At 45.8% G+C, this 15,740-nt stretch overlaps 1 protein-coding gene across 6 annotated transcripts in view; it reads right to left on the minus strand.

The window, feature by feature from the left end:
- Positions 1 to 15,740, minus strand: part of BCL11A (BAF chromatin remodeling complex subunit BCL11A) — a 100,171-nt gene that overhangs the window by 12,021 nt on the left and 72,410 nt on the right. For 4 of the 6 annotated variants that reach the window (XM_043468629.1, XM_043468632.1, XM_043468631.1 and 1 more), the window contains exon 3: positions 3,676 to 3,777. The exons of the other annotated variants lie outside the window; for them this stretch is intronic. In XM_043468629.1, the coding sequence (XP_043324564.1) occupies positions 3,676 to 3,777 (102 nt within the window). The remainder of the gene's footprint in view (positions 1 to 3,675; positions 3,778 to 15,740) is intronic. 6 annotated transcript variants of the gene reach the window in all.

Below are 15,740 nucleotides of genomic sequence, written 5' to 3' on the forward strand. Positions count from 1 at the left end.
TCCCACTCCTGGGTAAATCTCCTTAACAAGATTAGATGATAAGATACCAAAATTAGGTTTCAAACATTTGCCTAATGTGGAAGGAGGAAAAAAAAAAAAAAGGCAGAAAGATTTTGAAAGAAAACGCTGACATTAGTATCACATTATCTGTCTATTTTTGTTTGCCTCCTCGCTTCAAAGAGAAATAAAAAGCATCATTGAGAGTATTTTCATAAATTTTTTGTTGTTGTTGAACAATGACTTGGGTCCTAAATAGGCAGGAAAAAAACTATCTGGTTCCAACTACCGTGACCCTCTGTGGCTTTCTCCTTTGCCTCTCTAGGACTCTGTGTTATTATCATACATTTAGCCTGACAATCTGAATTGGGTAAGTAAAAAGGAGATTTGTCAGCTGAAGCAAGTCCTTAACACTTTCATCACTACCAATGCCTTTAAATAGTATTTTACCTTATAATATTCTATTGAAACCCAGGACTGGACCTATAATTAGCAGTGCTGGTTTTGCAGGCACCATGAATAAATTCCAAAACCTATAGCACTCCATTAAGGATCTCATCTGGGTCTCTTTGAAAAGGCTTAAATGAGGAAAGTCCATTTTATTTTGCTGCCCTGAGCTTTCTCAAATTTTGTTTTCAGAGCCAGTGTGATCATGCTACAGTATGTTAACACTGGGCTTTTACCCTCCCCTCTCTCTCATACATCAGGTCAGAGAAAATGGCATTTTATCTTATAATGAGCACACAACATACAGTTTTCACTACCACATTTTAGTATTCCCATCAACTAGATATTCTAGATCATGAGGGCAGCTAGTGTAATCGTAATGTCAATGAGAAGGGCTGTTACGATTGAGACTAAAGATTACATGGAAAGAGCTGCTTTGAAACTAGTAATTATTACCAGTCCACTAATAGCGAATGATGCATCACAGGCTCACCATATAATCTGTATTTCACTCGGCTCATGCCAGTGCACCATATTATATTACAGTGCTCACAGACTCTAAATTCCTAAACTGCAGTCATCAATAAATGTGTTACTTGCCATAATTTGTGAAATTACTTTGTTCATAACATCTTTGATGGTTTAGAAAGACCAGAATTGATTTCCTGCGTGGCAAAATTAGGGCTACATTGATTTATTGACGTGTAAAATATAATAATATTCTTCATTTACTCTGATGAAAATCAACTTCTCAATTTGAGAGCCTCATTGGGCATTCAGGGGGATTGTTTTGATTTAGAGCAATAAATGGAGATCTGGCCTCGAGCAGACGAACTCTGAGGTATCACAACGGTTAAAATGAGCTATTAGCTCACCTACAGCTTTTACTTTATTTCATTTTATTGTATAGGAAGGAATGACCCCATTTCCAGTTTGTTACCAATGCTCAGCAGTTATAATTTAGAAGAGCAAATTCTGATGAGGGACTCTGGCTCTACTATTTACTGGCTGGTGGCTCTAGGACAGTCATTTAATTTCTTCAAGTCTTAGGTTTCCTATCTGTAGTGTTAGTTGCTCAGTCGTGTCTGACTCTTTGTGACTATGGACTGTAGCCCGCCAGGCTCCTCTGTCCACGGGATTTCCCAGGCAAGAATACTGGAGTGGGTTGGCATTCCCTTCTCCAGGGGATCTTCCCAACCCATGGATGGAACCTGGGTCTCCTGCATTGCAGGCAGATTCCTTTACCCTCTGATCACCAGGGAAGCCCCTGTCTGTAAAATGAGTGTAAAAACAGTACCTTAAAGAATTGTGAGGCTCAAATGCCAAATGTATATAAAAGCTCTCTGTAAACTATCATGTCCAACATGAATGTGAGTCTTCTTTATTCCTAGGCTTGACTAGTTACCTAACACGATGACTAACTGCACATTACACACCCACAAGGGCTTTTGGAGGAAAGACTGGAATCCAGGATCCGGGCCTTCTCAGGCCAAGGGGAGACCCCGGTTAGAGGAAAGCAAAAGCAGGTGATTTTAAGGCCCTGGACCATGGTCCACACAGCCAGGAGGCCACAGCATAAGTGCTAAATGCTCTGAAAGCCTAGGGCAGATGGTTAAGGCAGCCGAGTGGGGTGCGGATCAGTTCTGCCCTAGGACTTCCTGGATCCCTACCACCCACTCCCACATACCTCATTCTGGTCACTTGTAAACTGGCCCCGCCAGCGTGGGCACCAGCAAACTAGAAGATTCCTAGTTTCCCATCCCCTCAGATCAAACTCCCTGCCTTTAGGAGGATGAAGCCGGAGAGAGAGAAGGCGCCTGTTTCCCAGGCAGCAGCCCCTGGGCCCGCACTCCACCCTCCCCTCCATGCCCCACTCTCTTCTCCTCCCTTCACTCCCAGGACTCTGTTCCCACAGCCAACGACAGGCCCCAGGCAGGCACCCCCAGCAGAACGAGGACAGCTCTCCCCACCCCGTCAGCAAGGAGGCACTTGACACCTTGAGTCCAACCCCCCGAGTTCTCTGCAACCAGTGACCTAACCCAGGCTTCAGCCTAGCTAGGTTGGGGCGGTGTGGGGGAGGAGGTGCTTTTAACCCCTGCACCACCCAGCCCTCAGGACCTCAGGGCTTGTGAAATTTCATACAATAACTCTTTGTTAGCTAGAATTACCTAGGAGTTAATAAAAATAAACAACCAGCTTCCAGTTTGTTCTCAGGCTGTAGGCCCTGCCCTGCAAACACCATTCACAAGAAGACTGGGTCTAGCTGACCTCCTATCTGAAAACCAGCCACCTTGAAGGCCCCAACTCCTGGCTCTTTATTTTTTTCATTTACTTTCAAAATAACAATGGTTGCCTTAAATACAAATTAGACGGCACATTTCTTTTCTTCTTGAGCCTACTTTTTTGTGTTTGGGGTAGAATCAAGCCCCAGGCCCTCACCCTCTCCCCATCAGACTTTTTAGCCATGCATGACTCATACCATGTATTCCAACAGAGGGAAGCAAACTGTATTACCTTTTAAAACAACATCTTTCAGAAACATCTTTATAAACATACAAATCTAAATTTCACAAGAAGGTCCCCACTATAAAAGTTGGCTTGAACCAATAACTGGACAGTGATAGTGATAGTGATGGTGGGGGTGCGGGGTGGTATCTTTGAATTTTAGCAACAATGCTGGGCATTTTTCTCTGAAACTAGGAGAAAAACAAGTAGAAATTACATATGTAATGTACCATGCATATATAAAAGTATACCATGTTTAAAAACACACGCATATATAATATGCATGAGGATACCTCTACAGTAACTCTGAACTGAGTTCTTTCTGGTAATGGGCTCTGCTACAGACACATGTCATGGAGTAAATTCAAAGTCCTCTAAATGAGGCCATGAGGGTGAATGCCCAGCAATAAAATGGGCCCTGAACAGACCTATGCAGTCACCAGTCATGGAGCCACACAAGACCCTGGGGAGGAGACCGATAGGGAGGAGCTGCTGTCAGCCTCATGCCCTCAGTAAGGAGGAAAAGAAAAGGGGGAAGGAAAAAAGTCACTGGGGCTGAATGACCTGGGGGAGCCAGGTGCCAAGTGAGAAATGGGATACACATATGCAGATGCCAAGGTATTTTGGAAGTAACTCCGTTCAGTACTTAAAACATAAGGGTAATTTCCAGCAACTCTCATCTCTACACACATGGACATTTGTAGAAGAAAATAATGCTCAACTTACAAATACCCTGCGGGGCATATTCTGCACTCATCCCAGGCGTGGGGATTAGAGCTCCGTGTGCAGAACGAGGGGAGGAGAGGCCCCTCCAGTGCAGAAGTTTATCTGTGAAAGAAACCCAAAATCAAGCATGAAAGCTATAAACAATGTGCATTGTAAACCACAGGATATCACATTTCAGTTCCATTAAAATAGATTAACATCATTACAACAGCCTTGCAGATAGTGAACAGGCCCAAGGCCTGTATCAAATGAACAGTGGTGACTTCTTTCCCACAGTTCTGTTTTTAATTTTGGTCTTTTTGACAAAAGGGAAGGGAGTTGATGTTTTAGGTAAGGGGTAGGAGAGGGAGTGTTCCTTGGTTCATTTGGTAGTCTGATTATTGTCTTAAAAGAGATATGTGAACAGCAAAAGGAAATTGCTAGTATGATTGGCAGGCTGGTAACATGGGGAGGTTATCTGCAAGGCTGGTTTACATGCATACATTTACTTTACTTATAGACAAGCTCAAGCAAAAAACAATATGGTAACAGAAAATGAGTGGATTTGTGACTCTTTCCTTCTGGAATAGAGTTCCACTCTGCCTTCCCTGTCCTACACTTCCCCTGCTGTATTTAGCACCTTCAATGATAGGGAAACCGTGGGCATCTCAGGACTTGGAATTCTATCCATGGAGTATCTCATATGGGCATGTCTTCTTATAGCACAAAGCAACGTAAAGACTAGACTTCTGAGGTTAAGGTAATTTGGCCAAATCCTCACCTTAAGGATAAGGAATCCTGCCACTCAGTGACTAGGAGACAACCAGCATTCCAAAGACAGCAGCACCCAGAAAGAGTGGCCCACCTTCTCTATTCCACTGCACTGGGCTGCAGTGGAGTGGTGAGGAGGCTGGTGAGGAAAAATGACTGCTCACACTAATAAACATAAATCTAGCCATAAACGAAGCATTTCTAGCACTGAGATTTTTGTGAGAAAAATATTGGGTTTGCGCAACCTGGGGATTGTATGGTTTATATGGTGAGTTCCTAGCTTTTGCAAGCCCACCTTGAGCTTAACCGAGCATGGACAGGTCAATCTTGAGACAGAGTGGAGGAGAGGGGCGGAGCAGGGGCACTCCATGGGCTCTAGAGGCTTGGAGTTTGAGGTGATTGGGGGAGGCAGCAGAGAAGAAAAACAGACTTGGATGGTGAGTAAACAGAGTATGTTTTCCATTAGCTTAATATGAAGAGCACTTAGAAGAGTTGTTGTTATACTCTAGGATAGCAGGTCTCAAGTGTAAAATACATCCTGTTCTCCTATAGATCCCACTGCCAAGAACAGCCAGGGCAAGCAGCACAAGGTTTCCTTTCCTGAGGAGCCTGGTGGGTAACAATGGCGTGGTGCTCGTGGAAGCTCTTAAATCTGTTGGTACCTGGCCTGCCCAGGGAGGCTGCCTAGGACCACCTACAGAGGCAAGTCCTCCTCTCTGACCCCCCCAAAAAACACAAATACCACAAAATGAACCAGCAAGAGCAGAAGACTGGACTTAGAAAACAAGCATGTCTTCATCCAACTGCTTACATTCCATGAATTGAGAGGTGAGGGTGAAATTAACTACAGATTTAGTCATAGCGTTTTTCAATGAGAAATCTGAGAATGCATTTATGCACTTGTTCTTGCCTCAGCTATTGAATAAATTTGTTTGTCACCAAGACTGAAATCCGTTTCTTAGGAGACCCAGACATCTGGGTACTATGACCCCAACATGAGAACAACAAGGTACTTGGATGTTCACATGGGGATAGAATCTCATTTCATATTCCCCGCCCCTGACTCTGGGAAGCAACCATTTGGTGCCTCGACTAGACCTCCAGTAAGAAACCGGAGAACCGTTAACCTTGTCCAGGCCTAACCAATTGCATGCATCTCTTGTTGGCAAACTCCTCTACTAACCCACTGGCCTAGAGCAAACCAAGCTTCTGGCCCAGTTCCCCATAACACTAGGCCACAGCGCGAAGTGAGGCCTCACCAAGGAAAGTCTCTGAGTACCTGGCACCATGATTTGGTTTTGGTTTCTGAATTGTAAAAAACCTTAGATATCATCAAGTCTAATGCCTTCATTTTGTAGATGGGGAAACTGAGGCCTTGAGAAATGAAGTGACTGGCCCATAGCTAGACTGATGGTTAACCACAAAGTGAAGATCAGAATTAGTCTCCCGACTGTCCATCCAGGGCTCTTTTCTGGGATATCCATCTCTCTCCTTCCCTCTTGTGGTTCCCATCATGTTCTGCACTGCCCAAGAAGTACCAGTGAGGAGGGATCTCTTTCTTTTGAGCCACTGGGAAGAATAACCGCTCTTGGAGGAGAGTCCAGCCCAGAGGTGTTGAGTGGGCCTTTCGAACAGTCTGAATGAACTAACTTGGTTTCAAAATTAGAAAACAACACCTGATCTGCTTCCTGCGCCTCTTGGCTCACCCCCACTGTTGTCATCCTCTACCTCTGCTTCCCCTGAGAATCAGCCAATAGAAGAGAAACAAAACCATTCCTATGAGCCAAACAAGCTTCTGACTTCGTGAGAGAGACTCATATTTGCATTTCTCTTCCCCCACGAAGAGTGACGAACGAAAGGCAACTGGCAGCCCCAGCTGATTGTGCAGCCTCTCCCACCAAACACGTCTCTAAACACATTCTCCTTGGTAAGCAGAATCAACATCCCCACAGGAACTGGAAATGCTAAATTGTTAATAGACTCCCTAGGGCTTAACTTTTTGCTATGATGCTTTCAATTATTTCATCATGGTTTAGGCAGAGTGGAGTCTCACAATTAATGCGTCTCAGCATCACCTTCAACCAGCAGCTCTGCCCCCCCAGGCCTCTTCTCCTCCCACCCACATTTTCATTCTCCCCAGGGGGAGGTGGGCTCAGCTGGCTGGCAGAGAAGTGGGCAGTTTACCTGTTGCTCCCTTTATTTCTTCAGTGGTCCTCTCAGGGCAGTGGTTCTCAAAGTGCAGGGCCAAGCCCAGCATCAGCATCACCTGGGAACTTGTTTAGAAATGCGAAGTCACAGGCCCTTAGACTTACTAAATCAAAAACTGGGTTAATGGGGAGAGGGGGAGTGGAATACAAAGACCTATGTTTAGTAAGCACTCCCAGGGATTAATATGTACAATCCAGTTTCATAAGCACTGTCTTAGGGTAAGGGGAGGTATGGAAGCTGGAAGCTTTGATGTTCTCCTGGCAGAGATCCACTGGCTATGAGGTTGTCTGGAACTCACCTCTTTTAGGACCAGAGCAAGCTGGGGAAATTCCTAAGGGTCCCTCCATGTGGAGTCCAAGGTTCCAGCCTCCCTCACTGATCAGGAACAGGCCCAGACTCAAACAGGGAACACTCTTTGTGTAACTTCCAAACCAGCTTTTGTCAGGCAGATGATGTCCTCACTGCTTCCACAAAAGTGGAAATGTTTGTGAGTGCAGCTGTGGCACTCTGCATGGTGTAATGCAGCCAGCACTGGACTCCTGTTTCCCTTTCTGGACTTGCAAATATGTGGCCCTCTTCTGAATCAATCTTTTCATATGCCTTGTACCCCTCTGGTGAAAGGCACTTTAACCTGTTCTGTTGCATAAAATCTCTTCAGACCCAGCATTTCCATTTAGAGCCTCAGAAATGCCTTAAACATTGGGTTGTTGTTATTGTTTAGTTACTAAGTCATATCTGACTCTTTGGAACTCCATGGAATGTAGCCCGCTGGGTTCCTCTGTCCGCGGGATTTCCCAGGCAAGAATACTGGTGTGGGTTGCTGTTTCCTTCCCCAGGGACCTTATGCATCATTAGGTTGCAATGGTTCCTTATGGCTAAATAACAAATAATGAATCTTATTTTTTTCAGGTCTCATTAAAAATCTGCACTGAATTGGGAATGGTTTTGACTGAGTGTTATGCATGGGTCACTTTACATTTCTATGTGCATCGGGACCAACTTTTGACAGAAAGTGCTATAAGCCAGTTGGGACATCCCTGGAATTGAAGATCATTAAATCAAGTTCTAGGTTTCCTCAAGAACATCTCAAAGATTCCTTTACTATTGACCTGCTATTGGTTTCTAAAACGAATCCCTGGGTATGTCATATAGCCACATCACTGTCTACCAATCAACAAGTAATTCTGCTGATGTACAAATGGGTGGAAACAGCCGAGCACAAGGCAACATTTCCAAAGCACTGCATGACTGCTCCAGGTGCCAACTTTTATCAAGATTTGAAAACCCAGGCCTCTCTAGAGAAGTACATACATGTATGGATGTTTGCTGTTCGCTAAAATGTATATGTGCATCTATGTACTTCTTTTCTTAAACACACATTTCTAGATAATTTCCCTGTTTTCCTAACAAGATGAAGCACGGGAGTAGAGCTATCCCCAAGAGGAAGGGCCACCCTGTGAAATATGACCTCCCACTCACCTTGGGTCTTCATGAAAAGAATGGATGACAGTCCACTATGATGGGGAAGAATCTCTCTACTGGTGACAGGCCAAAATAAAGGACCCTACCTGTCCCTTCCAGCTCCAGCATTCTCAAGTCTCTTCTCCACCCCCAGCCAATAGCCAAATTACAGACTACACTAAAAATGCATCCTGAAAGTTTGTAAAGTTCCATGAATGAACTCATTCTAGTTCTAGTAATATTACTGCATCTAAATCACAAAAATAACTACAGTGCAGCTAGTCTAGGATAGAGGCTTCTTTATCTAACTGAAAGCAAATCCACTGAATGTCCTTCTATCTCCTGACTCTGTTTAAGACAGATGCCCGCCCTCATCTCTCAGATCCTGTGACTTACTAGAGTATGTATGTTATAGTTTGTATAATATAATATTATAGAGCCAACATTAGCAATACCTGTGTCTTGAGTTGTGTCAGTCTGACTGAAAATGTGCCAGCTTTATCACTGCTCACAGACTTCTTAATTAACCTTCTGATATTGTCAAAATTGCATTCCCTTTTGTTCTAGAAATGAGCATTTATGTGAGCGCGTCTCCCATCACTATGCTTTTTCACTAGCTAAGATTTTACCAACTCGTGACGCTCTGTACAATCAAAAGCAAACAAGAATTCAACAGACATCACTTGATAGAATTTCTTTGCTGAAGCTTGTTCATGGTCCTTGTATTCCTAGATACTTCACCGGTGACTTTAATCTCATCAATCACTCACTTAAAAACTCTTTCCCCCACCCTTTTTTAAACCAATTCTTTCATCTCAGAGCCTTGATTATCTAAACAACATGTTACTAATTTCACCTGTTAAGAGTTCTCACCCTAGGCATCCACTCTATCAGTGGGGAGAAGAGATGACATCTTTCATGCCCCTTTATCTATAAAAATGCAAAAAATGCAAGCCACCAATCTGTCAGGCCTAAACAGAATTTTCTGCAATCTGTGTCTTTAACATAAGCAAAGCATATAATTCATAAAAAAAAAAAAATGAGCTTGCTTTTCAGAAGAATAAGTAAGCCAAAGACATTGTGTTGTTCCATCTTTGTGTTGAAATGCAGATTTCCCACTAAAAGGCAAATCCTTCATTTCAAAAGGTTGAATAGGATGGTACTTAAAAAAAGAATTCCAGCTGGTTAAATTTAGGGTGTTGAAAAAAGTTCATTCCAATAATATTCTTTGGCTCTAGGCCCAAAGTATTTTCACTTGATCGTGAATTAGATAAATTTTTATTACATTTTAAGCTCTTCCCTTAGAATCGTGGAACTTCTTGAGGAGACTGGAAGGGCAGCTGCATAAAAAGACAAATCATCTTATACGACAGTTTTTTTTTTTCCTTTGTTTAACTGTATACCTCACTATGCAAAATGTGTGTACCCAGTCTAAATTCCATTCATTCATTCTTTGACACATTCATTCAACAACTATTTACTGAGTGCCTATAATGCACAAAGCAATGGGCTACCTCTGTGGGCAAAGCAAAGACAACTCAGACACAGACTTCCCTACAGGAAACTGCGTCTAGTAGAGAAGATAGACCTGGAAACGAATCGCTACGCTCCAAAGTAGAATGTGTGTCACAAGACAGGTACAGATCAACTGCAATGGAAATTCAAAGCAATTTTGGAAGATGGGACAGTGGCTCTGGGGAAGAGGTAACTTAGGGACTAGACCTGGAGAGTCAAGAGGAAGGACTTTCTAGGTAAAAGAAAAGGCAAGTGTGAATGCCCAGAGAGAAGCAAAGCTCAAGGTATACACAGAGCAAACAGGGCTCAACAGGTAGTATATTTAAATCAACATATTATGGACAAACCCACTCAGTTGACAAAAGAGGATATGGGCATCTAAATAAATAAACTCTCGGGACTTTTGTGAAGGATTCAGCTTTCACAACTTATTTTCAAACATCACATTTTCTTACAATAATGGTTGCAGCCATGTGGATGCTGGTGAATCTATGAAAGTTCATCTGTCCTGTTTTGTTCCTGCCCCACCCCCCTCACCTTGATTGTTTTTCCCCCTGATGAATGGTGGGTGGTCTGCCAAGGCAGAATTCACTGTGTTTTATTCCTCTGAGTCAGCCAAACAAGTGCTGATGGCCATGTTCTTCCTCGCAATACCACCTCCCCGGCTTAAATAATCTATTTCAGATGTATCATTGCTAGTTTCAGATGGGCTTGTACTTGCTGACACATTTTCAACAAACGACTGTGCAAGAAATGCGAGATTTTCCTATACTGCTGTGTCTCTTCAATCATCAGCTTGACCTTCCCCCAAATTTCCCTGCTTTCTTCTCTTCAAAGCCCTGGGGAGGGCGGGGGTAACCCTATTCCCGCTCTGAGTCCTTATATGGAGGAATCTGTTTGTGTGTGGTGGGATGTGAGGGAGAGTGTGTGTGTGTGTGCGTGTGTGTGTGTATACACGCGCGCACATGTGCATGCATGTGTGTGTGTGCACTTGCCTCTACCCGAGATTATTTTTCAGGTTATTTGGGGGAATTGGGAAACAACTTTTAAAGAGGCCTTGCCCAATGGGTTCCTTCATGGGTACCCTGAATCTCTCTCCAGATTCCTTTCTTCCTGTAGGATGTTAGGGGCTCATTCCTCTATAGAGACCGCTAGAATAAAATCAGGAATTTAAGCTCTTCAATCCTAACTCTGCCATTCACCAGCTATGTGACTTTGAGTAAAGCACTTCCCCTTACTGGGCCTAAGTTTTCTCATCTTTAGAAAAAGAGGACTGGAGTAGATGAATGAGTTTTTTATCCCAAGCGAGCCTTGAGTCTCCTTGGGACCAGATCAAGGGCACAGGTAAGACACCTACTACGGCCCATCCTAGAAGGTGGCCAGGATGGAACTATGCCCTGTTATGACCCGGCAGGATGCGGCCAGTGTGGGCTGGGTCTGGCCCCCAGGCTAATTCTTAAGACTCAGAGTGTAGGCCTGATGGTGGTGGTTTCCAATCTCCTGGGGCACAGTCTCGCAAAGCTCACCTGTCTTGAGTTTCAAGCAGGAAACCTAGGTGGGTCCTGAGCCAAAGAGACTGAAGGTCAGAGAGAACCAGGAAGAAATTTCCCACAAATGCAGGCTAAATGTCAAGGGGAAAGGTCTCTGTTGCCCGTGCCAGAAGGCCAGTGGCAAAGATCGGCCTCATGCCAGAGCCTGGCACCCACTGTACATGAGGGCACACACAGGACTCTGAGAGAAGCCAGAGTCCTCTCCCAGCCACCCCAACCAGAGAAGACAGGCCCCAGCACCCTGTGGTCCCTGCCTCGGCCAACTTGCAGGGTTCCTGGAAAGCCGAGTGTAAACTGAATTTCTGTAAACTGAATCACATTTGCTAACGGACATAATTTCAGGGATGTTTCATCACCCTTCCAGGCTCATCGAAAATTGGCAGGGCTTCTAACACTTTTACCTTTTAAGTGCTTCTTCCTCCACCCCCTCCCCAACCTCTCTGTCAAGTAGTTAATGATCTGTAAACAAACACTTTAAATTCAGTGGGGGAGCTCACTATTTAAAGGAACCCTGTGGCGAAACCTTTTGAAAAGTTAACAATCTTTCTGTAATGTGAAAAATCACCCTCTAATTTATTGGTTTCCATTGATGAGATTTGGTGTGTATTGGACTTTCTTAAAGTGGGACTCAACCACAGTACCTTTGTGGTTAGAAGAAGGGGTGAGGAATGAAGAAGCTGAAGTCCCAGACACATTTCTTTTGCCCTAATCATCCAGCCTCACGCACGTGTATTCACAGACCCCACTCACCCCACAGAGAAAAGAAGAAAAGGCCGGAAAATCATGGCCCCAGCACCTGGAAAGCCGCATCTCTCCAGGATTTGATGCCTGGAGGAACGAGCATTTTCACATGAGGTGCTGTGCTGTCATTTCAGTCGTGTCCGACTCTTTGCGACATGATGGACTGTAGCCCACCAGGCTCCTCTGTGCATGGGATTCTCCAGGCAAAAATACTGGAGTGGGTTGCCATGCCCTCCGCCAGGGGATCTTCCCAACCCAAGGGTTGAAGCAGTCTCTAAGTCTCCTGCATTGGCAGGCGGGTTCTTTACCACTAGCGCCACCTGGGAAGCCCTTGAGGGAAGGAAGGCATTTGGGCTGTAAAGGTGGATCCAATGAGACTGACCATTTGCTCAGCAAACGTTTAATTCTGATAACACCAGCCAGGGCAGAGAAGGACTTCTCTATCAAAGCAAGCAGAACATGCAACTCCCAAACTCCTCTGAAGGGGCCACCCCGAGCCTTTTTTTATCTATGTCAACTCGCAACAAACAGAATTTATGCCTCCACATCACCATTTTCATCAGTCTCAAGAAAATGCCAGAATAAGCTGAAGAAAACCAAGCTTGGCACTTATAGGAATGCCCCAGATATTTTCAGGTGGTCTCGGGCCTTGTGGAGGAGGATGTGGGCGGGATGTGGGTGGCGATGCTGCTGGAGCAAAGAAGCATGGTTGGTGGATATGAGCAGGCCCAGAGAGCTGGAGGATTTTCTGGTCTCATCTTCCAGGACTGATGTGTGCAACCTTCAAAGAAAAAGGGCAAAGAAGCACAGGTGCCCCCAGGAAGGCCTTGTCAAGCCTCCAAGCCTGGTCCTTCTTAATAAAGCATATCATGGGACTTCCCTGGTAGTCCAGGGGTTCAGACTCCACGTGTCCACAGAGGAGGTGTGGGTTTGATCCCTTGTTGGAGAAGTTCTGCATGTCGCAAGGTGTGGCTAAAATAAAGAAGGAAGTATGCTGCAGCCTCTGTGCAGGGCTTTATCTTTTCCCCAAAGCCTTCTTCCTCACATTCTGACCTCACAGGACTCCTGTGGGGTGAAGGAAGCTGTTATCCTCACCTCCCCGGGTGATGGAAGTTCTCTCAGGCATCCTGCTTCAGGTAGTGAGGGCAGGGTTGGAACTCAGAGTCCTGCCCACCGACCTGGGGACCAATCTGTGCCCCCCGTTCACCACTCACCTCAGAGCCCTTCAGGCCAGCTGAGTGTCTGGGCGCTCGTCTTAAAGCCATTTGCAGGCAGTGCCTTGCCTTCCTGGGATGGTAAAATGGGGTGTGAACATCCAGTGAAGTGGGGGGAAGGCACACTCTAAGGGCCTAATGCTCTGTGACAACTCTGGCCAAGAGATCCTTAGCACCAGAATTGGCCATTCTCCAGAATTAAAACCTATTATGTCCGATGGTTAATACAGAACTGCTCGGAAATTATGAGAACTAATTTAAGGCTTCAAAGCTCTACAAACTTAAAAAAAAAAAATGGTCTAGCAGGTCAGGCTCTGACATTTCTTCAGGAACAAAACTAGGCTGCCCTCTCGCCTGAGGTGAGATTGACTCAAGGAGGGTTCTGGGGCTTCGAGGCCAGGCCTCGTCCCACGGCAGCAAGTCCTTGTTTCAGAAACAGGCCTCTGCCCGCCCACAGGCTCCTCCGACTTCTGCTCCCACGGGCTCAGTCGCTCAGCACCTTCCTCCTCCAAGCCCTGGCCTCAGTCCTAACCTCTCTGACAGCCCCACAGAACAAAGGAGAGGCAGACACAGCCTATCGACTGGAGGCCTGTTTTCTTGGCCTCAGAGTTCATTTTCCTGGCTTTTTACCCAATTTCAAATCCTGTATTTATCCCACTGACCAACCTGGAAAGAATTTCCTGAATAAAAAAAGATGCCCACGTGTATGATCTGCAGTCACTCGGGAGGTACCACTGGCTGTTCTCGGGCTTGCTGATTCTGATGATTCAACGAGGGAACACACGAAGTTATCAGACTCCTCCAAGCTCCCCAGGCCAAGAACACACCACCCTCTCCACCCACTGGACAGGTCCGCTTGAGAACTGAGTTTGTGACACCTGGCCTCTCCGGGCATTGCGGCCACAACCCCCTCTCCTGTTTCCATAGACATCAAGGGGGCCCCACATGAGAATGGAGTCCCCAGGATCATTTCTTGTTTTGAGTCCAAGATTGCCTGGCAAATGAGGCCCCAGCTACGCTCTTTTCTATGCAGTGCCAGACGTGAGACCGACCCGGAGCCACCCACGTCAAGGTCTCCCAGGTCCACTAGGAACGGAGTCGCTCCCCTCTCCCTAACAAGCCCCTCAGGCTAAAAGCCCCCTCTGTCACCAGCCCACAGATCTCCGCCACCATCACACTCCAGCCCTGTCAGGCGGTGGGGAATGTGGCCAGCAGGGCTGACGCGGTTTCAAAGAGGCCGACCAGGCAAGAACCATCCTGTACTTCTGCCCCGGCTCTAACGCAATAAAATGTCTTTTATCAGTGTAATTCAAGGCAAAGAGTCAAGGGTCTGTCACCATTTTAAAGAGGCTTATTACATGGCCACAAAAATTTGCCTCGGGCTCAAACCTGGCATGTAAGGTATCAGCGTGGGACAGGTTCTTTTGATTTGATTTTATTTTCTTACAAAATCTGAAAATGAAACGCTTCTGTCCCTCCCTCCCACCAACCGTTTTTTGATTTATGGGGGAGGAGGAAAGAAATCTGAAGTTGACAGGTTGGGACAACTCCACTCAGCTTTCTCACTCAAAAGCTGCTTTTGTTAAACCATACTTTGCATTTATGGCCTGCGGCTCTTGGCTGACACGGCTGCTCCTCCTGTGTGGAGCGAGCTGCGGACTTCCCCAGGAGGAGGCCCCACTGAGATTACACCCCCAGCCCCCACCCCACCCTGTACCTAGGGCCGGGGCACTTGAGCTCAGGGGGCGGGGGGCACCAAGGCCCCCGGTTAGACAAAGGCAGGGCCGGCAAAGGATCTCCCGCCTTACACTATGGATCCAGGGCTTCAGGTGATGCTCATGTGTCCACCGCTTCTGGTCCCAACTAAAGTCCAGCCTTCTGAGAACCACTCACACACTGTCCACCCTCTCCTCACCCAGCAGCATTCTGGGCAAAAAAGAGCCCTTCAATCAATACTCTTAAATTGCATGCTGTTCAGGGGACTTTTCTTCCTGAAGGGCGATTCTAAATGACCTGGGCTGAAAGGAGATGCCCAGGACCCAGCAGTGACCAGGGGGACCTTGCCTTCCTGGAGTCGCTGAGGTCTCTCCCGTAAATGATTCACTAACCCCGGAGCCTCCAGGTCAGCCTTGACCCAGGAGATGATTACAACCAGTTGAAAGTGGCTGCTGGCCCATCAGTTCACTGTACAATGTTGACAACCTGTGACTGTATATTTACTCAATGGTCATTATGGACAATCAAGTTAATAATTCACTTTCCAAATGCTGCGTAATTATACAGTTAGAAGAGTTACAATAGATGTCAAATTTCCTTAAGCCTTCTGATGAATTGGTCCCAATTACCTAGTCTGGCTGCCTTTCCTCTCCTTCATCATCTCAATTTTTTTTTTAGTAATCTCCTACACTTTCCTCTATTCTCATCCCCTACCTACAGCCCCATCTTTCTGCCCAGAGAGAGGGAACAGTGCGAAGTCCTTCAGTTCAAGGAATCCTCTTTAGATCACATAGTTTTGCTCCACTGAAAGGGTAAATAAGGCTAGCCCTGGAAAGTACATGGAAGGCTGTGTGGATGACCTCATCTGCCTCCCTGCCTCAGATGCAGGAGGCTGCCTGCAGCAGCCCAC

Source organism: Cervus canadensis, chromosome 5 (assembly GCF_019320065.1).
Source record: "Cervus canadensis isolate Bull #8, Minnesota chromosome 5, ASM1932006v1, whole genome shotgun sequence".
Classification (NCBI taxonomy): Eukaryota; Metazoa; Chordata; class Mammalia; order Artiodactyla; family Cervidae; genus Cervus; species Cervus canadensis.